The following is a 27,439-nucleotide window of genomic DNA, read 5'->3' on the forward strand; positions in this document are numbered from 1 at the left end:
GAGGTTGTAATTTTAACTTATTTCCAGTTTGTTCACAACAGATGGGAATAGATATCATGATGTAAAGCAATCCAAGCCTGGCTGTGAGACTGGGAACTTGGTGAAGCAGCCATAAACCTTATCCTTTTATTGCTCTAAGGAAATGAAAGTCACTGATTTCCTCCCCAAGTCCTCCATAAGAGCAGTTTAGGGTGTTTCCAATAGTAAACATTTCATTGTCATAGAACCACTTTAAGTAATAACAGAATTAATGACAAAGGGGTGGATAATCTGGTCCTGTTAGAGGCACTGAGTATTTTAAAAACAAGCTGGGTGGAGCTATGGTTGCCTACAGAGGCCCAAGCTGGGTGGAGCTATGTTGCCTGCAGGGGGCAGAGTCTTGGTTGTAGGAGTTAGTAAGTGACTTAAGAACAAATTGATAAGAGTCAACAGACCAGATATTCCATAAAAGTGTAGTGGAGATTTGATCTGGGGGTATGTTTGTAACTTTAGGAGAAGGGTGATAAGGGTTTGGGTCCAAACGGCCTACAGGGCTAACTCCCAAAGTGGCAAACATTATCCCTGGAAGCCCAATTGCCCTTGAAGGAATGCCACGAACAGATGGACTTCTAGCAGGCATTGTATGCCTGTCACCTGCCCTAGCGGGTTCACTGAAGGATGCTGTTGTTGCACATGTGGTAGGAAACATGGAAGATGAAGGCCTAACTATCTAGAGGGATTGGATATTATATAGTATTTCCATCCCAAGGGCCAGCTATTTTCTGGTTGTCCCTCCAGAAAATTGTAGAGGTGACATTGTGGGCCTGCATGGGGCTCAGAAAAGAGCATGAAACAGGAGGGAAGGTGGCAGGGCACAATTTTTGAAAGAATGATATAGCCCAAGAGCATAACATAAACCGATTAAAATCAAATGAGTTCAAGATGACAAGTCAAATTCAACTAAACCTTGATCCCCAATCTGTAAGCTAAATGAAACACTCAGAGGTGGCAGGAACTGTGCTAAGGCCCTGTCAAAAGACAGAGGAGTGTGTGGTTCCCCAATGGTTGGGATGATCCTCCCACTCACTAGCATATGAATTCACCCAGCTTTTGAAAACTAGCCACGCCATATTCCATAGCTATAGCAGTTGCTCTCTGTGATGGCCCACACCCTGTGGAGTGTGCTCCTGTCTAAATCCAAATAAATCCACCTCTTACCTGTCACTGTGTCTCTCGCTGAATATTTACAATGAGACATCAGAGCCTGAATTTCATTAGGTCCTGAAGCCAGGCACCATGGGTTTTGGCTGGGCTCAAGTCAGATGAGAGAGAAGCTGAAGGACAGGAGGAAAAAAAAAAAAAAAAAAAACAGTGGTAAAAATATGCAGAGGAATCCCCTTCATAACCTGCGAGAAAATCTGCTAAATACCTGACCTCTGCTCAAAGTTTTCATTAGCCTGATCCTTGGCACAAAGAAGATTAACGACAGAAGAACCCCCACCAGCTTGGGCAACAGCTACTGGGGCCAGCAGATAGTAGAGCCTTTGGGACACACAAAGTCCTCAACTGCACTCATTGCCACTCACCTGTTTGAGGGGGGTTTGATGAAACAAGAAACGAGAGATTGTAAAGGAATTAAGATTCTGTTAGGCATATGTCCTTCCAGCCATAGGAGTAAGGACCTCCTACCTTAACCGGAGGTATTTTGGAATCTAAAACTGAGCCACGTGAGCTTTCTGCTGAGTTTATTTTTTGCTGTCCCAGTTTCCAGTACGCTAGGCTTCTTGTCACTTTTGCTGTGCTGGGTTTTCATCATGTTCAGCTTCCACCATGGGAGCTTTTGCTGAGTTGGGCTCCTGTTGTGCTTGGCCTCCTCCTTATGGAGGCTGAGCAGAGGTTGTTTCAGCCAGGTTAAATCTGAGAAATGGCACCATAGATGTGGGGGAAGTTTGTAATTTCTTTCATTCTATCTTGTTGCAACAAAAATTTGAAGCAACAGAGGGACCAGCATTACAGCCCTTGGATGTGTTAGGTAGTTAGAATAAGAAACAGGAGTCCAGAATGGCGGTGGCTAAAAGGCAAGGAAGGGAAAATCCTGTAAAAATAGAACAAAGGAAGGTCAAAGGAAGGTCCGAGGACCTGAGTGAGGACCTCAGGTAGAGCAAACAGCATTCCTGGCTAGCCCAATTTACATAGGGCAGGCCCAGAGGGAGGAAAAAATCATGTAAAAAGAGGAACCAAAGTGCTCTCTTTCTGTCTCTCCCTCTCGTTGGCATGCTTTTCTCTTTGTGTCTTTGGGTCGACATGCCCTAATGCCTCAAAGATGGATTTTCCTGCTATTTTATAAATAAAATAGAGCTATAACATCGAGCTGTAACACCGATTTGTCTGGGAGCTATAACACGGTCTGTCCAAGACCCAAGAGCTGTGACGTGCCATGGGCTCTAATGTCCATCACTCCAAATCTCTATTGTGAAGAGACAGAACCCAGGAGCATGACATCTATGGTGTCATAACTCAGGTTTAACCTTGCTGAAACTACCTCGGTGCGGCCCCTGAAAGGAGGAGGCCAAGCACAGCAGGAGCCCAACTCAGCTAAGCTCCTGTGGTAGAAGTGGAACACGAAGAAAACCCAGCGCAGGGGAAGTGACAAGAGGCCCATCATGCTGGAAACCAGGACAGTGAAAAGCAAACAGCAGAAAGCTCACACAGCTCAGTCTCAGATTCCAGAAGACCTCTGGTTAAGGTAGGAGGTCCTCGCTCCTATGGCTGGAGGGGCATATGCCTAACAAAATCTTAATTCCTTTACAATCTCTCGTTTCTTGTTTCCTTGAACCCCCCGCGAATAGGTGGGCAGCAATGGGCGCAACTGAGGGTCTCTGGAGAGGCTACTCTTTGGTATGTACCAAAGGCACTATCTGCTGAGCCCCAGTAGCTGTTACTTAAGCCGGTGGGGTTTCTTCTGTCCTTACTCTTCTTTGTGCCAAGGAACAGGCCAATGAAAATTGTAAGCAAAGCTCAGATATTTAGAATATTTTCCAGCAGGCTATGAAGGGGATCCTTTGGCACCTTTTACCCACTGCTTTTCCCTCCTTTCCTTCAGCTCTCTCCCAGTACTGGAGCCTGGCCAAAACCCATGGTGCCTGGCTTCAGGACCTAATGAAATTCAGGTTCTGATGTCTCATTGCAAAAATTCAGTGAGAGACAAAGTGATAAGTAAGAGGTGGATTTGTTAGGATTCAGAGAGAAGCTACACTCTTCAGGGTGTGGGCCATTGCTGAGGGCAAGGGCTCTCGGGCCATGGAATGATCTCTGGCTAGGTTTTGCTATCGAGGTGAATTCATATACTGATGAGGGGGAGGATCATCCAAACCATTGGGAAATCACCTCCTCCTCTGTCTTTTGACAGTGCCTTAGCACAGTTCCAGCCACATTTGGGTGTGTCATTTAGCTTACAGATTGGGGATCAAGGTTTAGTTGAATTTGACTTGTCATCTTGGACCCAATTGATTTTAATTGGTTTATGTTATGCCTTTGTGCTATGTCATTCTTTCAAAGGTTATGCTCTGCCCCCTTCCCTTCTGTTTCATGCTCTTTTCCTGAGCCCCATGTAGGCCCACCGTGTCACCTCTACAATCTTCTGGAGGGACAACCAGAAAATAGCTGGCCCTTGGGAGAGAAATACTGTATAATATCTAACCCCTCTAGATATTCAGCCCTTCATCTTCCATGTTTTCTACAACATGTACAACATCAGCATCTCTCAGTGAACTTGCTAGGGTAGGCGACAGACACACAATGTCTGCTAGAAGTCCATCAGTTAGCATCCCTTCAAAGGCAATTGGGCTTCCAAGGATAATGCTTGCCACTTTGGGAGTTAGCCCTGCTGGCCATTTCGGCCCAAACCCTTATCACCCTTCTCCTAAAGTTATAAACATACCCCTGGATCAAATCTCCACTCCATTTTTATGGAACATCTGGTCTGTTGCCTCCTAACAAATTTGTTCTTAAGCCAATTACTAACTCCTACAATCAGGACCCTGCCCCCTTGTAGACAACATTGCTCCACCCAGCCTACTATTAAAATACCTTAATGTCCCTAACAGGGCCAGATAACCCACTCCTTTGTCATTACTTCTGTTATTACTTAAAGTGGGTCTATGACAATGAAATGTTTATCATTCGAGATACCCTAACCTGCTCTTATGGAGGACTAGGGAAAGAAATCAGTGACTTACAATCCCTTAGAGCAGTAAGAGGATAAGGCTTATGACTGTTACACTTTTTCCCAGTCTCAGGGCACAGGCTTGGATTGCTTTACATCATATCTATTCCCATCCATGGAGGACAAATCAGCAATGACTTAAGATTACAACCCCTTAATCCTACACAGCACTGGTCATGCTGGAGACCTTGGGGATGCCCAACTCCAGCCCGGGGGTCCCAGGAGGTCAACCTGCCTTGACCTGCCTAGGGATCTGGTCCTTGAAAGGTTGTCACGCCTCAACCTGCTCGGGGATCCACCAGTCCAGGGGTCCCAGGAGATAGTCATGCCTCAACCTGCCCAGGGACCCAATTCTTGGGAGGTTGTCACGTCTCGACCTGCCCGGGGATTCGATCTCCAAGAGGCTGTCATGCCTCAGACTGCCTGGGGATCTGCAGCCTGACCTGGGGACGCCTGGCTCTCAGGTTGCAACAGTACTGGGTAGGATAAGCTTCAAAAAGATTCACCCCTAAGTAAGTCCGCCCATGGAAATAGAAGGAGTCCTATTCTTTTTTTTTTTTTTCCTCCATCTCATGACTGTCTTTCAGATGGGAAATAACCAATCCACTTCCCAGAAGATCCCCTTGAGATGCATCCTTGATAACTGAAAGCTGTTCAATCCTCTAATTCTAAGGAGAAGTTGCTTAAAATTCTTTTGTGACACTGTGTGGCCACAGTATCCACTGCGGGACAAGGAACACTGGCCTGAGGATGGGAGTTTAAATTACAATACCCTCCTGCAGCTAGACTTATTCTGCAAAAAGCAAGGGAAATGGACAGAGATCCCCTAGGTCCAAATTTTCTTCCAACTAAGAGATATGAAGGAACTCTGTCTTAAGTATGGGATTGTTGTATGCCCTAAAAGTGAGTCCACTAGGCAGACAGTGAGGCACAGCCAACCAAGAGAACGAACCCCCCAGTAAAGGCTCACCTCCCATTCCCCCAAAGAGACTGGAGCCTTCCACAGCTCCCAAAATGCCTGGTGCTCCTTCCTTGTATCCAAACGTGCCTCCATATCCGGGAGCACCTCCTCCACAAAAGCCAGCTCGAGTATGTCCCTTAGTTGAAATTGAGGAGAATTCAGACCAACCCGGGTCCATAAGCCCTTCTCCTTCTTAGAACCAAGACAGATAAACAAGATGGAAGCTATACAGATGACCCAGGGAAATATATAGATACATTTCAACATATTACCTTGGCCTTTGACTTGACATGGAAGGACATCATGGTCATATTTAGTCAAACTTTATCTGACCCTTAACATAGTAGGGTCTTAAAGGAAGCCCAGAGGTATGCAACAGGGCTTCACATGTTAAGTGATAAATACCCAGTAGGGGAAACTGCAGTCCCCTCCTCAGATCCTAATTGCAATTATAATGACCTTGTGCACATCTGGGAAAGGGATCATTTTCTAATCTGTGTGAAGGCAGGACTGAAAGCAGCCCAACAAAAAGTAATCAGCTATGCCTGGTTCTCACCAATAACTCAGGAGCCCAATGAGAACACCATTGCCTTTCTGGAAAGGCTACAAGAGGCCCTCAAAAAGTTTACCATTCTGGACTTAGACTCTTACGAGGGACAGGTGCTTTTAAAGGACAAATTCCTGTCCCAATGTGCACCAGATATCAGAATTAAGTTACAACAGCTACAGCAGCAGGATCCTGTTTCCTCTTTAGATGAGATGGTCCAACAGCCACCAATACCTTTTATAACAGAGAATAGGAGAAAGAGGCCAAGGCCCAGGAGAGGGAGAGAAAGAAAGAGAAAAGGCATGCCCAGATGCTGGCTGCCCTCCCTATGGCAAACCCCAAGTCCTTGAAGGACAAGGCACAAGGCAAATGCCTAATTTGTAGACAGTCGGGGCATTGGTCCAAAGAGTGTCCAAACCATGACAAGTTTCCTAAAATGGCTTGCTACAAATACCAACAACTGGGACATTGGTTGGCACTCTGCCCTCGGGACCCAAAAGCCTCAAGGTCAAGCACCAAACCTTCCCTCACAGTGGTTCGAGAGGACTGAAGAGGCCTGCTCCAGCCAGCCTGCCTTTCACAGATAACCATCACAGGGCTGGAGCCAAGGGTGCAACTGGATGTGGCAGGTAGGTCTGAGAATTTCTTGGTTGACATGGGGGCTACATACGCTGTCTTGATCTACTACTTTGGAGACTTCTCCTCCAAAACCTGTATCATTTTGGGTGCTACAGGAAAAACAACTACTAAAAGATTCACCCAAGTACTTATTTGTTGCTGAGATGGACAATATTTTCCAACCAGTTTTTGGTGGTCCCTGGGTGTCCTAATCCCTTAATGAGAAAAGACATACTCACTAAACTGGGGACTACCCTTGTGATGGGAAGCGTTTGATCCCCTAGAGCCCTACAGCTCCTGGTTACTACTGAAGAAATCATTACATCTTCTCCAATAGAGAGGGACCAAAAATTATAGGAGGACAAAATTAACCCCCAGGTGAATCAAGGCAAATTGGAAGTGGTCAAACAGGAGATGGCAAGAGTGAACATCAACATTCTAGGAATGAGCAAACTAAAATGGACTGAAATGGGTGAATTTAACTCAGATGACCATTATATCCACTACTGCAGGCAGGAATTCCTCAGAAGGAATGGAGTAGCCATCATGGTCAACAAAAGAGTCCGAAATGCAGTACTTGGATGCAATCTCAAAAATGACAGAATGATCTCTCTTCATCTCCAAGGCAAACCATTCGATATCACAGTTATCCAAGTCTAAGCCCCAAAAAGTAACACTGAAGAAACTGAAGTTGAACGGTTTTACGAAGACCTACAAGACCTTGTAGAACTAATAGCCAAAAAAGATGTCCATTTCATTATAGGGGACTGGAATGCAAAAGTAGGAAGTCAAGAAACACCTGGAGTAACAGGCAAATTTGGCCTTGGAATGTGGAATGAAGCACGGCAAAGACTAATAGAGTTTTGCCAAGAAAATGCACTAGTCATAGCAAACACCCTCTTCCAACAACAAAAGAGAAGACTCTACACATGGACATCACCAAATGGTCAACACCAAAATCAGACTGATTATATTCTTTGCAGCCAAAGATGGAGAAGCCATATGCAGTCAACAAAAACAAGACCAGGAGCTGACAGTGGCTCAGATCATGAACTCCTTATTACCAAATTCAGACTCAAATTGAAGAAAGTAGGGAAAACCACTAGACCATGAAGTTCAGTCCATTTCAGTCCTTCAGTCGTGTCTGACTCTTTGAGACCCCATGAATCGCCAAACACCAGGCCTCCCTGTCCATCACCAACTCCCGGAGTTCACTCAGACTCATGTCCATTGAGACTGTGATGTCATCCAGCCATCTCATCCTCTGTTGTCCCCTTCTCCTCCTGCCCCTAATCCTTCCCAGCATCAGAGGCTTTTCCAATGAGTCAACTCTTCACATGAGGTGGCCAAAGTACTGGAGTTTCAGCTTTAGCATCATTCCTTCTGAAAAAATCCCAGGGTTGATCTCCTTCAGAATGGACTGGTTGGATCTCCTTGCAGTCCAAGGGACTCTCAACAGTCTTCCCCAACACCACAGTTCAAAGGCATCAATTCTTCAGCACTCAGCCTTCTTCACAGTACAACTCTCACATCTGTACATGACCATAGGAAAAACCATAGCCTTGACTAGACGGACCTTAGTCGGCAAAGTAATGTCTCTGCTTTTGAATATACTATCTAGGTAGGTCATAACTTTTCTTCCAAGGAGTAAGTGTCTTTTAATTTCATGGCTGCAGTCACCATCTACAGTGATTTTGGAGCCCAAAAAACTAAATTCTGACACTGTTTCTACTGTTTCCCCATCTATTTCCCACGAAGTGATGGGACCCGATGCCATGATCTTCGTTTGGGAATGTTGAGCTTAAAGCCAACTTTTTCACTCTCCTCTTTCACTTTCATCAAGAGGAGTTTTAGCTCCTCTTCACCTTCTGCCGTAAGGGTGGTGTCATCTGCATATCTGAGGTTATTGATATTTCTCCCGGCAATCTTGATGCCAGCTTGTGTTTCTTCCAATCCAGTGTTTCTCATGGTGTACTCTGCATATAAGTTAAATAATCAGCGTGACAATATACAGCCTTGATGTACTCCTTTTCCTATTTGGAACCAGTCTGTTGTTCCATGTCCAGTTCTGACTGTTGCTTCCTGACCTGCACACAGATTTCTCAAGAGGCAGGTTAGATGGTCTGGTATTCCCACCTCTTGAAGAATTTTCCACAGTTTATAGTGATCAACATAGTCAAAGGCTTTGGCATAGTCAATGAAGAAGAAATACATGTTTTTCTGGAGACCATACAGGTATGACCTAAATCAAATCCCCTTTGATTATATAGTGGAACTGAGAAATAGATTTAAGTTGCTAGATCTGATAGATAGAGTGCCTGATGAACTATGGAATAAGGTTCGTGACACTGTACAGGAGACAGGGATCAAGACCATCCCCATGGAAAAGAAATGCAAAAACGCAAAACGGGTGTCTGGGGAGGCCTTACAAATAGCTGTGAAAAGAAAAGAAGCTGAAAGCAAAGTAGAAAAGGAAAGATATAAGCATCTGAATGCAAAGTCCCAAAGAATAGCAAGAAGAGATACAAAAGCCTTCTTCAGTGATCAATGCAAAGAAATAGAGGAAAACAACAGAATGGGAAAAACTAGAGATCTCTTCAAGAAAACTAAAGATACCAAGGGAACATTTCATGCAAAGATATACTTGATAAAGGACAGAAATGGTCTGGACCTAAGAGAAGCAGAAGATATTAAGAAGAGGTGGCAAGAATACACAGAAGTACTGTACAAAAAACATCTTCACGACCCATATAATTCTGATGATGTGATCACTAAACTAGAGCCAGACATCTGGGAATGTGAAATCAAGTGGGCCTTAGAAAGCATCACTACGAACAAAGGTAGTGGAGGTGATGGAATTCCAGTTGAGCTATTTCCATCCTGAAAGATGATGCTGTGAAAGTGCTGCACTCAATATGCCAGCAAGTTTGGAAAACTCAGCAGTGGCCACAGGACTGGAAAAGGTCCGTTTTCATTCCAATTCCAAAGAAAGGCAATGCCAAAGAATGCTCAAACTACCGCACAATTGCACTCATCTCACATGCTAGTAAAGTAATGCTCAAAATTCTCCAAGCCAGGCTTGAGCAATAAATGAACCATGAACTCCCTGATGTTCAAGCTGGTTTTAGAAAAGGCAGAGGAACCAGAGATCAAATGGCCAACATCCATTGGATCATGGAAAAAGCAAGAGAGCTCCAGAAACACATCTATTTCTGCTTTATTGACTATGCCAAAGCCTTTGACTATGTGGATCACAATAAACTGTGGGAAATTCTGAGAGAGATGGGAATACCAGACCACCTAACCTGCTTCTTGAGAAATCTGTAAGCAGGTCAGGAAGCAACAGTAAGAACTGGACATGGAACAACAGACTGGTTCCAAGTAGGAAAAGGAGTATGTCAAGGCTGTATATTGTTAACCTGCTTATTTAACTTATATGCAGAGTACATCATGAAAAACACTGGACTGGAAGAAACACAAGCTGGAATCAAGATTGCCGGGAGAAATATCAATAACCTCAGATATGCAGATGACACCACCCTTATGGCAGAAAGTGAAGAGAAGCTAAAACGCCTCTTGATGAAAGTGAAAGAGGAGAGCGAAAAAGTTGGCTTAAAGCTCAACATTCAGAAAACGAAGATCATGGCATCTGGTCCCATCACTTCATGGCAAATAGATGGGGAAATATTAGAAACAATGTCAAACTTTATTTTGGGGGGCTCCAAAATCACTGCAAATATTAACTGTAGCCATGAATTTAAAAGACGCTTACTCCTTGGAAGAAAATTTATGACCTACCTAGATAGCATATTCAAAAGCAGAGACATTACTTTGCCGACTAAGGTCCGTCTAGTCAAGGCTATTGTTCTTCCTGTGGTTATGTACGGATGTGAGAGTTGTACTGTGAAGAGGGCTGAGTGCTGAAGAATTGATGCTTTTGAACTGTGGTGTTGGAGGAGACTGTTGAGAGTCCCTTGGACTGCAAGGAGATCCAACGAGTCCATTCTGAAGGAGATCAACCATGGGATTTCTTCGGAAGGAATGATGCTAAAGCTGAAGCTCCAGTACTTTGGCCACCTCATGTGAAGAGTTGACTCATTGGAAAAGCCTCTGATGCTGGGAGGGATTAGGGGCAGGAGGAGAAGGGGACGACTGCCGCGGCCAGCACAAGCAAGAGTCGCACCTGCACAGGGAGAGAACGGAGCGTCCCCGCTAAGAAAATAAGAGATAGACAAAAGATGGGGTTGAGAGGATCAGACCAAAATGGCTGATACCTTGCTTTATTGTGCTGCGGTATATATAGGGTAAAGTACGTAACTTAAGGCACTCACAAGGTTGTTTTTTAATCTCAGGATACAATCACCAGACCCTTACCATTGTATACAGAACACAATCAGAATATCGATCTTCTATGAAGTATACACAATAAGATAATCTATCTTCTATGAAATGTTGCCGAAACCAAACATCTTGGAGCCTTAAGGGTTATAAAAACTCTTGAGGGTGGCGGGACAGGGAGCTTAGGCACGTGTCCTAGGGCCCGGCATACCTGCCAGGGAGCTCCCAAGACTTAACCCTTCACGGGTCGTCCCCCGCAGCTCCCCTCTCTTTATTTTTTAAAAGCTCCATAAGATGTTGGTGTTGCAACATGTTTTTATGTATTAAAACTCTCATATGTAAAAATTCTTTAACAATGCTACGAATAAGGCAAGGAGCTAAACAAATTATGATAAGCACAACAGTCAGAACCGCGCCCATAGCAATTATACTTCGCCACAGTGAATGAAGGCTAGGAAAGTTAGAAAATAAATTTTGTAAAAAATTATCGACAGTATCAGCTATATTCAAAGTAGCTTTTGGAGAATTTTCGATGTCAAGAATTTCATTATGCAATTGTAAAAGATCTAAAGAAACATTAGTATTAAACCAAATTCCTTGCAGATGTTTTTTCACCTTATCCCACGGAAAGTCAGAAGTATTGTAAGGCTTTTTTGTAACACAAATCCATTTATAATTAGCATGGCACTGAATTTTCACGCGAAAATTAATGCTCTGAACTTGTTCTCCTAGAACTCTAACTACATCATATAAAGCTGATAATCTATCTTTTATTTTTTTATCTATATCTTCTTGAGTTCCCATTACTTTAGTAACATTATATGACAAGGAATCTACAGTATGAGCAGCTTGAATGGATTGTGCTAAAGATACAGAAGCAGTAACAGCAGTTGCTATAAGGGTGATTAAAGATACTATGCCCAGAATAATCAGGCTCAGACCTCTTTTAGGACGGCTAAGAGCCGTATTAATGCGTTGTAACAATTCTAAAGCAGTCTCATCATACCATTCTTCAGTTATTTCAACAGGTAGCATTACAAAAGCAGGTTGTTTTACTATTATAACTTGTTCTCCTTTGGCTACACCTCTAATGCAATTAGTAAGTATGCAATTAGAACAATTTAAATGATAAATATTCAATGACAGTGTTATTTCCATATGGCCTTGTATCAACATGAATGGGTAAGGAACACAAGCTCGGGGGTATAGAAACCCCGTAACTCCTACATTACCATATTTGCTCCCACTAATATTGGGTTGTAAATATAGACTATTGCCATGACCAAAAGCAGCCAAAAGTTTCCATAGTTCTGTCTGATATATAGGAGCAGTGTTTACAGAGAGAATGGGTGGATGCTGTCCTCGATATTCGGGGAAATCAGGTGTTCCTCCAGGTGCCCAGTCCCATAAAAGGGTGGTATTGGCATTGTTGATGTTATACACCGATGCAATTCGTGCTCGACATAAAGTCCAAGGAGTGTCTATTCCTATGCCGATGCTTAAATGTTTGTCACAAAACGGAATGTCGAGGGGTCCGGTTCCGTCACTGTACGATCTCTTTCCGGTTTTTTCATCAATGCCTGAAATAGTCACTCGAGGATAGGATATATCAGCTGACACCTGTATACAATGAGGATGCTGTGATTGATAAGAAAAGCACATAGGGTATTGAGTAGTAAGACCATAAAAGGAGATATTGGCTTGCTGAGGAGAAATGTGAATATCTGATTTTCCTCCTAAAAGACTTGTATCATTAACATATACAGGTACTGTTTCTTTATCCCATCCTAAGGATTGAATCATAGGCGGATCAGGAATGTATGCCCAAAAAGCCGCAGCCGCCCCGTTTTGTATCCGCTGTAACAATAATAATAACATGATCAGTATATTAGTAGGTGTCACTGGAGGTTGTACATGAGCCTCATTTCAAGCATATCGCATCAGCGCCTCAATTTGCCTCTGAGTAGGCAGCTCACTCGTGGGCTCGCTCAGTGTCATGCGTTGCATTTGATGTGTCAGGGAGTTCCTCTGCCGCGCGTACCAGCCTTTCCGGAATCCAGCGCGGCGCTTCGGCATCCTGTGGAAAAACACAAACATGCCCTCGTCCCCATATTAGTACAGGGTCTGGCCCATACCACAGATTGGTAAGTGGATCCTTCCATCGTACAAGTGGTTTTTTGCATGAGGATCGTTCTCCCCAAAAACGCTGGGCTGCTGAATTGCCTTCTGCGTCTAAAGTTAAAAAATTTAAAACATAAAGAGCATGGTTTAAGGCGTTATGCGGTGAGGGGCTATACAGTTCATTCCCCTTTTTTTGTTTTAATAATTGATGTTTAAGGCGTTGATGGGCTCGTTCCACAATACCTTGTCCCTGTGGATTATAAGGAATTCCTGTTTTATGATGAATTTGGAAAGAAAGACAAAAACGTGGAAAAGAACGGCTAGTATAACCAGGTCCATTATCTGTTTTAAGGGTTTGTGGGATTCCTGAAGTAGAAAAGCAAAACAGCAAATGTTGAATACAGTGACGTGTTGATTCTCCAGTGTGAAGGGAAGCCATGAGAAAACTGGAAAAAGTGTCAATAGAGACATGAACATATTTAAGACGCCCAAATTGAGGAATGTGAGTAACATCTGTTTGCCAGAGGTGATTAGGGCGTAAACCTCGAGGGTTGACACCATATTGAGGGAGAACAAAGAATTGAGGACAAGTAGAGCAAGATTTAACAGTTTGCCGTGCAGCTTCACTGGAAATTTTAAATTGCAACCGTAAAGAATGACTATTTTGGTGATGTAAATCATGGGATTTTCGGGCTGCATCAATAGCTGATTGAAAAAACACTTGTTTAGTAAGAACGTCCGCAGTGTGATTGCCTTGTACCAGGGCACCAGGAAGGGTGGAATGTGCACGAATATGTCTAAAGAAACAGGGGTGTTGGCGGCAATGGAGAACCTGTTGAATCAATGTAAATAAGTTAAGAACTTCAGGAGAGGTGGTGCCGATAATTGGAACAGTTTTAATCATCTGTAAGGCACCGACCACATAGGAGCTGTCTGTAAATAAATTGAAGGAAGTAGGTACAGTTAGCAACGCTTGGTGGACTGCAAATAATTCCACAACTTGAGCAGAAGAAAAACTGGTTTGTGCGTAATAGGTTTGATGGTTAATGATTAAAGCTGCAGTTCCATTAGAAGATCCATCTGTAAATATAAGTGTCGCTTCGGGAATAGGTTGTCGGCGAACTATTTTTGGAAAAATAAAGGCATGAGAGCTAGCAAATTGTAACAATTTATCAGAAGGGTAATGATGAATAATCCGTCCCGGGTAATTTGCAAAAGCTATAGACCAATTATCTGAAAATTGAAAAAGCCAATCTTGTTGTTCTAAAGCATAAGGAACACAAATGAAGGGGGGTTCCATACCAAAATATTGGATGGCCTCGTGACGTCCCTTTGCTACAATTTTTGCAACAAGTTCATAGTAAGGGAGCAGATGTTTAGTTGGAGTAGCAGATAGATATATCCATCGCAAAGGTTTATCTTGATAAAGTACCCCTGTGGGTGCTCGGGGGGTAGGAAGTATATACAAACCCCATGATCGTTGGTAATCACAATAAGTAATCTGTTGTTGTCTAATAGCTTCTTCTATTGATTGTAAAGCAGTTTGTCCTTCTAAAGAAAGTGTTCGGGGTGACGCAGGATCAGAGTCACCTTTAAGGATGTCAAATAATGGCTGCAAGGTATAAGTGGGTAATTTTAAATAAGGACGTATCCAATTAATGTCTCCTAAAAGTTTTTGAAAGTCATTTAGAGTTTTTAAATGGTCAGTCTGTAATTTTACTAATTGGGTATTATAAACGCGAGGATATAAGGAGAAACCCAAATAATTATAAGGAAAATGAGTCTGAATTTTTTCATCAGCAATAACAAGACCATTAAGGCTTAAATGTTGTTTTAGAATCGAAAAAGCTTGATACAATAGATGTTCGTCAGCATGAGCTAGTAATATATCATCCATATAATGAACCAAATATAGCTGAGGAAAACGTTGACGAACGGGAGCTATTGCTGTAGCAACAAATTTTTGGCACAGCGTAGGGCTATTAGTCATTCCTTGCGGGAGAACTCTCCATTGATAGCGTTGCATAGGCTCTTTAAAATTAACAGAGGGTAAACTGAAAGCAAATCTTTTACAATCTTGAGGTGCAAGAGGAATAGTGTAAAAACAATCTTTTAAATCTATAACAATGATATAGGATTTATCGGGTATAGCAGAAGGAGTGGGCAACCCAGGTTGTAGGGCTCCCATATGCATCATTGTTTCATTTACCTTACGAAGATCTTGTAGCAATCTCCATTTCCCAGACTTCTTTTTAATAACAAAAATTGGGGAATTCCAAGCAGAGGTAGAGGGTTCAATATGCCCAAGTCTCAGCTGTTCCTGCACCAGCTGTTGTGCGGCAGAAAGTTTTTCCTGTGTTAGGGGCCACTGATCGACCCATACCGGTTCCTCAGATTTCCAATCAATAGGATCGGCATGTGTCACAGGAGAATCAGAGGTCCCTAGGGAAAACACCCCAAGCCTTTTCGATCTTGATTAGGTTTTAAATCAAGGGGCAAAATGATGCCTTGATGTTGTTTACCTAAACCTTGATTTGGAAGTAAGCCCTGATCTAACATCAAATCTGTCACAGTGGGTGAAGGACTATATAAATAAACACCCATTTTGCTTAATATATCACGCCCCCATAGATTAACTAGAAGATAGGGCAGAATATAAGGTTTAAATTGGCCTGTATGTCCATCTTTATCTTTTTAAATAAGAAGGGATGAACTCTGTTCTGGATTGGTAGTTTGGCCAATACCCTGGAGAGTGGAAATAGCCATCTGTTTAGGCCATGTAGTAGGCCAGTATTTATCAGAAATAACGCTAATATCGGCCCCTGTATCAAGCACTCCGCGGAAAAGCTTACCATTAATGCGTAGCTCAAGTTCTGGTCGTGCCTCGGTAACATTTTGCACCTAAAAGGCGTCAGAGGACCCGAAACCTTTATCTTGACGGTCTCGGTTAATTGTTTTTCCTTGTATGACTAATGGAACTAAAAGAAGTTGAGCTATACGCTGTCCTGCATTGATTACAATAATTTTGTTAGGAGAGGAGGCTAATATTTTTATCTCTCCTGTATAATCAGAGTCAATCACACCAGGATGAATAAGTATTCCTTTTAAAGATGCACTGCTGCGCCCTAAAAGCAGTCCAGCTGTCCCTGGAGGTAAAGGCCCAAACACTCCTGTGGCAAGGGTTTGGACCCCCATCTCGGGAGTTAATACTGTGTAGGAGGTGGCACAGAGGTCCAATCCCGCGCTGCCTCTTGTGGCTCGACAGAGGTCTGCAATGGTCCTTTTGGAACCTGCAGGGTTGCCCCATAACATTGTTTCGGGGCCAGGGGCTGGCCCCTCACCCAGTTTCCCGAAACCGGGGGCAAAGGATTACCTTGAACATCCGTTTTGGAATGGCAATCCCGCGCCCAATGCTTTTCTTTTTTACAGCGTGGGCACAAATTAGGAGTGTTAACAGGGCTTTGTTGTTTTTGAGGGCACACTGCAGCCCGATGGCCAGGCTGACCACAAACAAAGCAACCCGAATTACCTGACTTTTGAAGTCCTTTTTTGTTCCGGGCTTGCTGCTGGAAAAGTACCTCTTTTATGCTTTTTCCTTGTAATGCTGCTGCCATAGCAATGCCTTGCATGTAGGAGGGTCCAATGTCAGCACAAATGCGAATAAAATCAGACAGATCTCCTTTTTTCGATAAGGTCTTAAAGCAGCTTGACAAGCAGAGTTAGCGTTTTCAAAAGCCAATTGTTTTGCCAATACCATCCCAGCCTTTTTATCTGACATTATCTTACCTATAGTATCTAAAAGTCGTGCCACGAAGTCCTGGTAAGGCTCATCAGGTCCCTGCCGGACTTTTGAAAGATCCTCTGTCTTAGTACTGGAGCTAGGAAGTTTTTTCCATGCCTGCCGAGCCGCATTTGATATTTGTGCATATGCACCAGGTAAGAAATTAAGTTGAGTATCAGTAGCCTGGTAAGGGCCTTCACCAATCAACATTTCATAGGAGGTCTGTATACCTTGCTGTCGGTTAACATCAGCTATACGAGCACATTGTTCAAAAAATTCAGATTTCCATAATAAATAATCTCCCCCTGAGAGACATGCCCTAGCTGTCTGCTTCCAATCATTTGGAGGTAAAGCTTGAGTACCCAAATTTTCTATCATAGCAATGGTGAATGGAGCGGTAGGACCGTATTGTGAGCAAGCAATCTTTAACTCTTTCAGTTGTTTAAAAGGCAGTGATTCATAATAACGCTGGTTGTCATTTTCAAAGACAGGAAAAGCAAGAGAAAAATCAGAGACAACCTCACCAAGTCGCTGTGCCTGTCTCAATGCCTTTTGCAGCGGAGACATGTTCTCAGACGGTGGAGGGGGCCCTGGAGGGGGATCGAGACCAGCCACAACAGAAGGAGCATAAGCAGGGGGAAGAGGCGGAGCAGAAGGAGATTTGGCATTGTTACTAGGAAGCTTGATTCCTGCGTTCTGTAAAGCAATAGTGAGGTTTTTAAAGCATTCAACCAATTCATCTTTAGATGTTAACGCCCCTTTTTCTTGTGCTAAAAAACCCCAATCTTCTTGATGGTATTTAGCAGCTTCTTCGTCTAATTCTGCCTCATCTGTGGATGAAAGTAAATCATCATTATCCGAAGGACGCAATAAGTTAGAAAACGGAGGGTCGCTTTTAACCCCCTCGGGAACAGCATATCTGGGTTCCGAATCAGGAACATGGAGAGGATCTTCTTCCTGTTTTAATAAATTTCCTAAACGTTTTAATTCATCATTATCAAAGTCCAGGCAGTCACGAATTAGTGTCCAAAAGGATAAAGTTTCGACAGGGATTTTTTCAGGGCCATGTAACGTATAATGAGTCCGAATTTGTTCCCCTACCTTCTTCCATGTCTCTAAATTTACTGTACCTTCTCTGGGGAACCAAGGGCAAACTTCCTCGATGAATGAAAGAAAATTGATTAATTTAGGTTTAGAAACAGTAATTCCCCTATGTTTTAACATTACAGATAACATATGCACAAACAACTGGCGACTATGCGTCTGTCCCATATTTATACTCTCAACTATATACCTTACTACTCCTCCTCAATTTAATTCACTTGTTTACTCATATACTCACTCTTTTCAATTAATAAGAGTAGTGGCGAGGAGAACTGTCGAGCTCGAGCCCCACGTTGGGCGCCACCTGCCGCGGCCAGCACAAGCAAGAGTCGCACCTGCACAGGGAGAGAACGGAGCGTCCCCGCTAAGAAAATAAGAGATAGACAAAAGATGGGGTTGAGAGGATCAGACCAAAATGGCTGATACCTTGCTTTATTGTGCTGCGGTATATATAGGGTAAAGTACGTAACTTAAGGCACTCACAAGGTTGTTTTTTAATCTCAGGATACAATCACCAGACCCTTACCATTGTATACAGAACACAATCAGAATATCGATCTTCTATGAAGTATACACAATAAGATAATCTATCTTCTATGAAATGTTGCCGAAACCAAACATCTTGGAGCCTTAAGGGTTATAAAAACTCTTGAGGGTGGCGGGACAGGGAGCTTAGGCACGTGTCCTAGGGCCCGGCATACCTGCCAGGGAGCTCCCAAGACTTAACCCTTCACGGGTCGTCCCCCGCAGACGACAGAGGTTGAGATGGCTGGATGGCATCAGTTACTCGATGGACGTGAATCTGAGTGAACTCTGTGAGTTGGGGATGGACAGGGAGGCCTGGCGTGCGGCGATTCATGGGGTCGCAAAGAGTCAGACACGACTGAGTGACTGAACTGAACTGCACTGAACATGCTAATTTAAATTATTAATATGTTGATGAGGTTGTGACTGATTGTATGGTCTTTCTTTCATTTTACTTTCAGATTTATTGTCTGCTGAATTAAATTCTACCTCACAAGGAGTCAAGTTGGTAAATTTGGTAATGACTAATGAACTCTGTGAAGATAGCTGAGTACCAAAGAACTGATGCTTTTGAACTGTGGTGTTGGAGAAGACTCTTGACACTCTTTTTGACTGCACGGAAATCCAACCTATCCATTCTAACGGAGATCAGCCCTGGGTGTTCTTTGGAAGGAATGATGCTACAGCTGAAGCTCCAGTACTTTGGCCACATCATGATAAGAGTTGACTCATTGGAAAAGACTCTAATGCTGGGAGGAATTTGGGGCAGGATGAAAAGGGGACGACAGAGAATGAGATGGCTGGATGGCATCACCAACTCAATGGACATGAGTTTGAGTGACCTCTGGGTGACGGTGATGGACAAGGAGGCCTTGTGTGCTGCGATTCTTGGGGTCACAAAGAGTTGGACATGACTGAGCAACTGAACTGAACTGAACTGAATGAACTCTGACAATAATTATTGGCATTATAAAAATAAAATATACTCAATCTACATCAATTTTCTTTTTTAATCATTGTGACCAACAGAAACCTGAGAATTTCTCTCTTTATAGCTGTTGGTTGAGAGAAATTATTCTTCTATCACGATATCTGTAATACCCCCTTGGAATAGTTGTTCTGAAAAGGAAAGTGCAAAGGCAATTACTTGTTGGAAGAAAGCCTCAGTGCTCCCTCATACTGCGATGTTTTTAGCCATATTTATTGTAGATTTTGTCAGATTATTAAAAAATTGTACACATCTATGTCTCTTTTGCTTTCTTGCATATAGGGTCATCATTACCATCTTTCTAAATTCCATATATGTGTTAGTATACTGTATTCGTGTTTTTCTTTCTGGCTTACTTCACTCTGTATAATCATCCCCAGTTTCATCCATCTCATTAGAACTGATTCAAATGTATTCTTTTTAAAAGAGACACAGATACGTAGAGCGGACTTTTGAATTCTGAGGGAGAGGGAGAGGGTGGGATGATTTTGGAGAATGGCATTGAAACATGTTTACTATCATGTAAGAAATGAATCGCCAGTCTATGTTCAATACAGGATACAGGATGCTTGGGGCTGGTGCACGGGGATGACCCAGAGAGATGGTATGGGGAGGGAGGTGGGAGGAGGGTTCAAGTTTGGGAACTCATGTACACCCGTGGTGGATTCATGTCAATGTATGGCAAAACCAATACAGTATTGTAAAGTAAAAAAAAAAAAAAAAAAAAAGAACTGTAGACTTATTGGGGAGCTGACTGTTAATTCCATTTGTCTTTGTTGCATAAATAGTCCCTACCTTCTCATAGTTTCCCATCTAAAGCAGGCATCAGTGATTTAGAACACCTATACAATCACTAAACCTGATCATAAAGGAAGGGAATATAGTTGATGTGTTATTATACAGAGAAACAGGGTAAGCAACCGAACCAACAACAGAAAAAAAGAATTTCTCATTTAGATTTTGCATTACCTAGGACCCTGACTTCTGGTTCAGTTCAGCTCTGTTACTGCCACAATACACTCACTGCCTTGGGCAAATCACTTAATCCCATGTGTGCTTGACTCTGTGAAGAGAGTGAAGCAAAGACACAGCTTAATATTTATGCAACACTTAGGATTCCTGAAAGCAGAATGTTACAGCACATTGGTATATAAATATATATAATGCAGTGCTTTAAAATATTGATTAAAATGCAACAGCATATGTCTAATGTCTTCTGAATTATGTCAAAATTCAGATGCTTTCAAATCTCTGACATAGTAATTATCTTTGATAATTATTCCCCATCCAATCTCCAGGTTTTTTTTTTTTTTAATTCAAAGAAGCTTTAAAAATCAAGGACAGACCAATTGATTGAGATTCAGAATGTCTTCCAAGTAAGATAAAGATAATTCCTTCTTTGTAAATGGAAAATGATTAAGATCAGAGTATTAATAGAAGGCTCCAAAACAATATGAATTTCTGTTAAAATTCTCATGCATATTTTCTGCAAAGATTTAGAAAAAATAGATAAAATCCCATGGATAAGTAATATTTGTACAAACAATGTTATCTGGTATTATTGTTAAATTGTTCAGATCACTAAGGTAATTTTCAGTAAATTACAACCACTTTGCCAGTATAGTAGAATCCTGACACTGAATGCTTCTCAGAGCATTTAGTTCGTGTAAGACAAACCACCATGAGTTTCCTACTATATGTTGATGTTTTCAGAAAATATTCATATGCCATGTGTTAGCATATATGATTTTAACTTTTACATACCATGGCTTATAAAACCATTTGTAGTGGGTAGGCATCTAGTTTCACTGCTACTTATGAGTTGTACCAGTGTAAAATGCCTTGCTCTTTTGGTGAAACTTAATCCTAATTATTCTCTAAACTATAATATTTAATCCCTTTTAAAAGTCTGCTTTCAAAATTCACAAAATAATCAGTATGTGAAAATAAGATACAAAATAGTTATTTTAGCTGCCTCAAGGCAGCATCATACTCTCACAATCCCAGAAAGACAGTGCTTAATCCTTGCCATCAGAATCCCCAGAGAAGGAGAAATTACAATTTTTTTTAAAATTACCTACAATTCATCAAGTTTCCACTCTATTGACTTTGGGGCTGAATGCCGGGAGACTAAGTATGGCAGTTTGACATTTCTAGCCATATTCAAACCCAAACTAATAAGTCTAGAACTTGACAATGAAACAACATCTGTCCCCAGTGACAAGATGAATTTGCTTCATGAACTCCCATATAATATCTTTACACATAAAATGGCAAAATCTTGTTTTGGGTAATCTGGTTCATTTAGTAGAACCAAGGAAGCTATAAAACACATAAAAGAAAAGCCTAATTTAGAGGATTATCCTAATGGTGTAAAGCAAAGAAAAATCACAACTGACTTTCTGAGATGCAGTACAAATAACAGTTCTCCAAATGCTTCAAAGTTTTGTTTTTATCCACAGAACAAAGAATAACAGGGAGTAAATGACACATGCATGTCAAGATTCAGATTTCACCAATATGATTGATGCTTATTTGCTTTAGTCTAAACCAAGGATTCTCAAAAAAAGTCTCCCTTAGGAATGAATGCTAGATTGGCTTAAGTGTTAACTTGGGAGTAGTTTCATGTACAAAATATATTTACTGCTTCTTGTATTTTTTCATTCATTTGAAACAGTTTTGAGCCAGTCTGGACTTTTATTATACTTAAAACTTTACATAACTTCATGTTTGTAATTTCTTATTTTCCATTCCATCTCTATTTCTTTGTCCTTCCCCCAATATACTGTTATTTTCATCCCACTCTTTGTCTAAACCTTTAATCAGTCACTTTATACTCAGTAAGGGAATCGTCCAAATAATCATCTCAACTATTTTAATTCTACTGCTTATGTTACATGTTACCCATTTATGATACTGTCATAAAGCAGTTTTTAACCATATATCTTAATTTCCTAGGAAGAATAAAAAGCTTCCCCTCACTCCTACATACACACAACTATTCTCATTCTCATTCATTCTCTCTCTCTCTACTTCTCTCTCTGCCTTCCACCCTCCCTGCCTCTCACCATCTCTTTATCTCTCCCCAAGAAGTTCTCTTATAAGTTGTGTTGGGAAAGATTACTTTCCAGAGGTACTAATAAAAAATCTGACAAATAATGTCTTAAATATGTAAGAGTGCATTTTTCTCACTTAAAAAGTTATCAATAAGTAAACAGTCCAAGGTTGGTAATGTGGCCTCACTATGCCAAGCTGCCTTCCTTTCTCTGCATTGTTAACTACAGGCAGAGGGATAAGGGCAAAATACTCACTACAGGTGAGTTTCTCTCTCTCTCTCTCTCTCTATATATATATATATATATATATATATCTCAGATAAACAGTAGCTCTCTTGGAACACAGCTTGGGTAAAATTCTACATGTGTTTCACTAGCCAGAACAAGGTTACATGGCATGCCTAATGGTAAGGGGGTCTGTAAATGTATTAATAGCTTTCCCTCATGAAAATGAAAAATACGCTATGTCAACCACCCTCCCCCCAATATAGCCCTATTAGTAGGGAAGAAAAGAAGAATTTTTTTTTTTAAGAAGAATTGATATTAGGTAGGCAATTAGCAACATTTCTTACAAAGGTCAGAGAAAAAAATAGCTTAGTCTTCCAAAACATAGAAGAGACTCAGTTAAGATTGGAATATAGTTTTTACTGGGAAAAGAATTTGTCAACAGACTGGGCAAGGGATGTTTTCCTCTCTTGGTTCTCCATTATATTTTTTAATGGATTAGAAAATGCAAGATTGACATTAGAGGTCCTAAAAATTGGCCTATGCTACACTTGGTGTATAATACCTCCTCTAAGCTACTATTAGCATAACAGAGAAATGGAAGACAGAGCACCTACTTCTTGGTATATGTTGCTTCTTTCAAGTTATGGCCAATTTGTAAATATATGAACATTTAAAAAATATTCTCTAATTTGCCCATGACTAAGTATAATCAGCATGAAAGATGAGAACCTAACACTGAACTTCAAAGATAAACAGTACCATGATATGAAGAGAAGAGGCTATTCCAAGTATAGGGAACAGGTTTATAAAGGGCTCACACTTACACAAGACCTTGAATTTTCTGATTTAACATTTGTACACATCTGATTTCATCCACAAGCTTCAATCAAAGAATGATGTGATAGAGAAGAAAGAAAATAGAAATGTCAGACACCAATCCAGAATCCAAAACATCATTATTCACTGGCAGCAGGCAGCATTCATAGCTCCAGTGCTACCTGGGGCAGTCCACAAATCTGTAGGCACTACATGAAATAAAAAGAGGTCGCATCCCTGCCATTTTCTGTTCGCATTAAAGTGACTGAGGACAAATTCTTTTTTGCTAACTAGTATTCTCTGCTTATCAGAATTTATGGTCCATAATTAATTGAATATTTTTATAGGATGGATGTGTTCTATCAGAACACTGAAAAGGTCAATGTTTTAGTTGTTGATATTTTCTACAGAATATAATTCTCACCTATTTTGATGGGTGATAGAACATTTAGAGTGACTAATGCCTAATAGATAATAATAATGATTATGACCACTGTGTTAAAATATGAACAGTTCATTTCTCTGACAACAAAGCACTAAGAACACACCAAAGGCATAATGCAAAGCAATGACACAGGTGCTCTTAATGGTATCTTAATGGCCTATAATGGCCTCCAGAATCGCATACATCTAGGAGAAAAGCAAGGTTATACAGCAGATTTATAGAATACTAAGATTTGAGCAAACACTTTTTTATTTTTGTCAAACCACTCCAAATTCTACAAAGTAAAAATGACAATATGGCAGATTTCAGCACTTTGACAAATTTCATTGTAGACAAATCTGTCAGTAAGATGAACTCACTAATTTATTAAGCAAACATTTGAGTGTTTATTATAAATAGAACATTGTACTCATGAATTTGGGGTAATGAGTGTGAGGTGGTGTTTATATCCCAAGAGAGTGGATGAGGATAAAGGTGAAGTAGTAGATGGCTACATGCAGAAGTTTATTAATGGTAATACACAGAATATGTTGTGGCACGATTCAGATCCCAATGAGCATAAGTATCCTCAGTCTTTCAGCCTAAAAGTGTTTAAAATACTCATCATGTTACCAAATCAGACCTGGGTCGACTGTGCCAGGGTCAACCTGTGTGTGGTTACTGGGCCGACTCAGTAAAGCCAATCTACTGACACAAGGTTGTGGTGAAGGAAAGCACAGAATTTATTTTAAGGCACCATACAAGAAGTCCAGTACAGCTAGTGCTCAAAAACCTGGAACTCCCTAATGAGTTTCAAGAGAGCATTTTTAAAGGCCAGGTGAAGGAGTGGGGTATGTGATCAGCTCATGCAACTCAGTAAAAAGTGTCAGTTCCTTGAAAAAGAACCTAAGCACAACCAGATTAGAAGGTATTATATTCATCACATAGTTGACACCTCAAAAAGTAATTTGTATGATCATTGGTGTGAAAAGTGAAAGTTGTTCAATCGTGTCTGACTCCTGGCGACCCCATGGACTGTATAGTCCTTGGAATTCTCCAGGTCAGAATACTGGAATGAGTAGCAGTTCCCTTCTCCAGGGGATCTTCCCAACCAAGGGATCAAACCCAGGTCTCCTTCATTGCAGGCAGATTCTTTATTATCTCTCATAAACAACAGACTTTTGGACTCAGTGGGAGGAGAGGGTGCGATGATTTCAGAAAATGACATTGAAACATATATATTACTCTATGTAAAACAGATAACCAGTTGGAGTTTGATGCATAATGCATTGTACCCAAATCTCTGTGACAGCCTGAAGGGATCAGGTGAGGAGGGAGGTAACGGAGAGGGGGGATAGTTCAGGATGGGGTGGGGCACATGTATACCTGTGGCCAATTCGTGTTGATGTATGGTTTAACCATCACAATATTGTAAAGTAATTATTATCCAATTAAAATAAATTAATTAAAAACATACTTAGTGTGGAGAACTATATGATATACACAGGGACAGCCAAACTCAATTTAACAACTCTTTTGTCTTCAAAAAAACAAAAATCCACATAAGTATTACTGATAGAGATAAAGAAAGACTATATAGTATTCATATAAACAGCCAAACTCGACACAAACATTATTTTCTTTTTTAAAAATTGTATGTTTTTTGGTGGATATGGAGTCCTAGGCTGGATTAAACATTATATTACAGACAAGGTTCTGGTCTCCAGGACTAGCCAAAGTAAGAAGAATCTTTTACAGGTTTTGTCACCATGGTTAATTTTTGTTTGTATATGCTAATATTAGACCAGGTCCTCTGAAAAAATTCTTTTCAATTTTTTGTGCCTACCTTTTGGTCCAGCAGTGTACTTCTATGAATCTGTTCCACTGAAAAGCCTACACATGTGCACAATTATATATACATACAGATTTGTGCATTTTTTACACTGTTTGTAATAGTGATAACATGGGAACAATCTGAATGCATATCAATGATGACAATGAAAGAGGAGAGTGAAAAAGTTGGCTTAATGCTCAACATTTAGAAAACGAAGATCCTGGCATCTGGTCCCATCACTTCATGGCAAATAGATGGGGAAACAATGGAAACAGTGTCAGACTTTATTTTTCTGGGCTCCAAAATCACTGCAGATGGTGATTGCAGCCATGAAATTAAAAGATGCTTACTCCTTGGAAGGCAAGTTATGACTAACCTAGATAGCATATTAAAAAGCAGAGACATCACTTTGTCAACAAAGGTCTGTCTAGTCAAGGCTATGTTTTTTTCCACTGGTTATATATGGGTGTGAGAGTTGGACTATAAAGAAAGCTCGGTGCCAAAGAAGTGATGCTTTTGAACTGTGGTGTTGGAGAAGACTCTTGAGAGTCCCTTGGACTGCAAAGAGATCCAACTAGTCCATCCTAAAGGAGACAAATCCTGGGTGTTCATTGGAAGAACTGTTGTTGAAGCTGAAACTCCAATACTTTGGCCACCTGAAGCAAAGAGCAGACCCATCTGAAAAGACCCTGATGCTGGGAAAGATTGAGGGCAGGAGGAAAAGGGTACGACAGAGGATGAGATGGTTGGATGGCATCACTGCCTCAATGGACATGGGTTTGGGTGGACTCCAGGAGTTGGTGATGGACAGGGAGGCCTGGTGTGCTGTGGTTCATGGCATCGCAAAGAGTTGGACATGACTGAGCGACTGAACTGAACTGAACTGAAATGTTATATGATCTATCTATACTTTTGTATAATGTACAAATTTAAGAAATGATTCAGTAGATCTATATGTACTAAAATAATAAGATAACCAAGGTAAAGTACTAAGTGAAAATAGCCAAACTTCAAGTAGCAAAACAAATACTCCCTCTCTTTGTCTCTCTCAAACACATACACACAAATACACATCTCAAATCTGATTCATGTGCATGTGAGAGAAAGGGGAGAAAGAGAGATCTGAGTGGTAAATGACAAATTACTTTGCATATTTCTTATTTCATGAATTTGTTGTTTGACATATTTTAAAAGAAACATGACAGAATGTGGTCCACTGGAGAAGGAAATGAAAGCCACAGTAGTATTCTTGCCTTGAGAACCCCATGAACAGCAGGAAAAGGTAAAATGATACGATACCGAAAGAGGAACTCCCCAGGTCATGAGGTGCCCAATATGCTACTGGAGATCAGTGGAGAAATAACTCCAGAATGAATGAAGGGATGGAGCCAAAGCAAAAACAATAGCCAGCTGTGGATGTGACTGGTGATAGAAGCAAGGTGTGATGCTGTAAAGAGCAATATTGCATAAGAATCTGGAATGTCAGGTCCATGAATCAAGGCAAATTGGAAGTGGTCAAACAGGAGATGGCAAGAGTGAACGTCGACATTCTAGGAATCAGCGAACTAAAATGGACTGGAATGGATGGGTTTAACTCAGATGACCATTATATCTACTACTGTGGGCAGGAATCCCTCAGAAGGAATGGAGTAGCCATCATGGTCAACAAAAGATCCCAAAATGCAGTACTTGGATGCAATCTCAAAAACGACACAATGATCTCTGTTCTTCTCTAAGGCAAACCATTCAATATCACAGTTTTCCAAATCTATGCCCCAACTAGCAACGCTGAAGAAACTGAAGTTGAACGGTTTTATGAAGACCTACAAGATCTTTTAGAACTAACACCCAAAAAAAGATGTCCTTTTCATTATAGGGGACTCTGAATGCAAAA

At 41.2% G+C, this 27,439-nt stretch overlaps 1 protein-coding gene across 2 annotated transcripts; it reads right to left on the bottom strand.

Annotated features, from left to right (window-relative positions):
* Positions 1 to 10,569: 10,569 nt before the first annotated feature.
* Positions 10,570 to 17,906, bottom strand: LOC138930619 (endogenous retrovirus group K member 7 Env polyprotein-like). Of its 2 annotated transcripts, none has more exons than XM_070291121.1 (2): positions 17,095 to 17,906; positions 10,570 to 12,288 (listed from the first exon to the last, which is right to left on the bottom strand). In XM_070291121.1, the coding sequence occupies exon 2, from the start codon at positions 11,842 to 11,844 to the stop codon at positions 10,909 to 10,911; it is 936 nt and encodes a 311-aa protein (XP_070147222.1). In that variant the 5' UTR covers positions 11,845 to 12,288; positions 17,095 to 17,906; the 3' UTR covers positions 10,570 to 10,908. Both variants share the same exon structure in this region, with proteins under 2 accessions (XP_070147222.1, XP_070147223.1).
* Between the last annotated feature and the right edge of the window lie 9,533 nt (positions 17,907 to 27,439).

Source organism: Ovis canadensis, chromosome X, assembly GCF_042477335.2.
Source record: "Ovis canadensis isolate MfBH-ARS-UI-01 breed Bighorn chromosome X, ARS-UI_OviCan_v2, whole genome shotgun sequence".
In the NCBI taxonomy this organism is placed as follows: Eukaryota; Metazoa; Chordata; class Mammalia; order Artiodactyla; family Bovidae; genus Ovis; species Ovis canadensis.

Bases quoted from the DNA above. Each gene is read 5' to 3' on its own strand.
- LOC138930619 (XM_070291121.1), bottom strand. From the start codon at position 11,844: ATGTTGATACAAGGCCATATGGAAATAACACTGTCATTGAATATTTAT.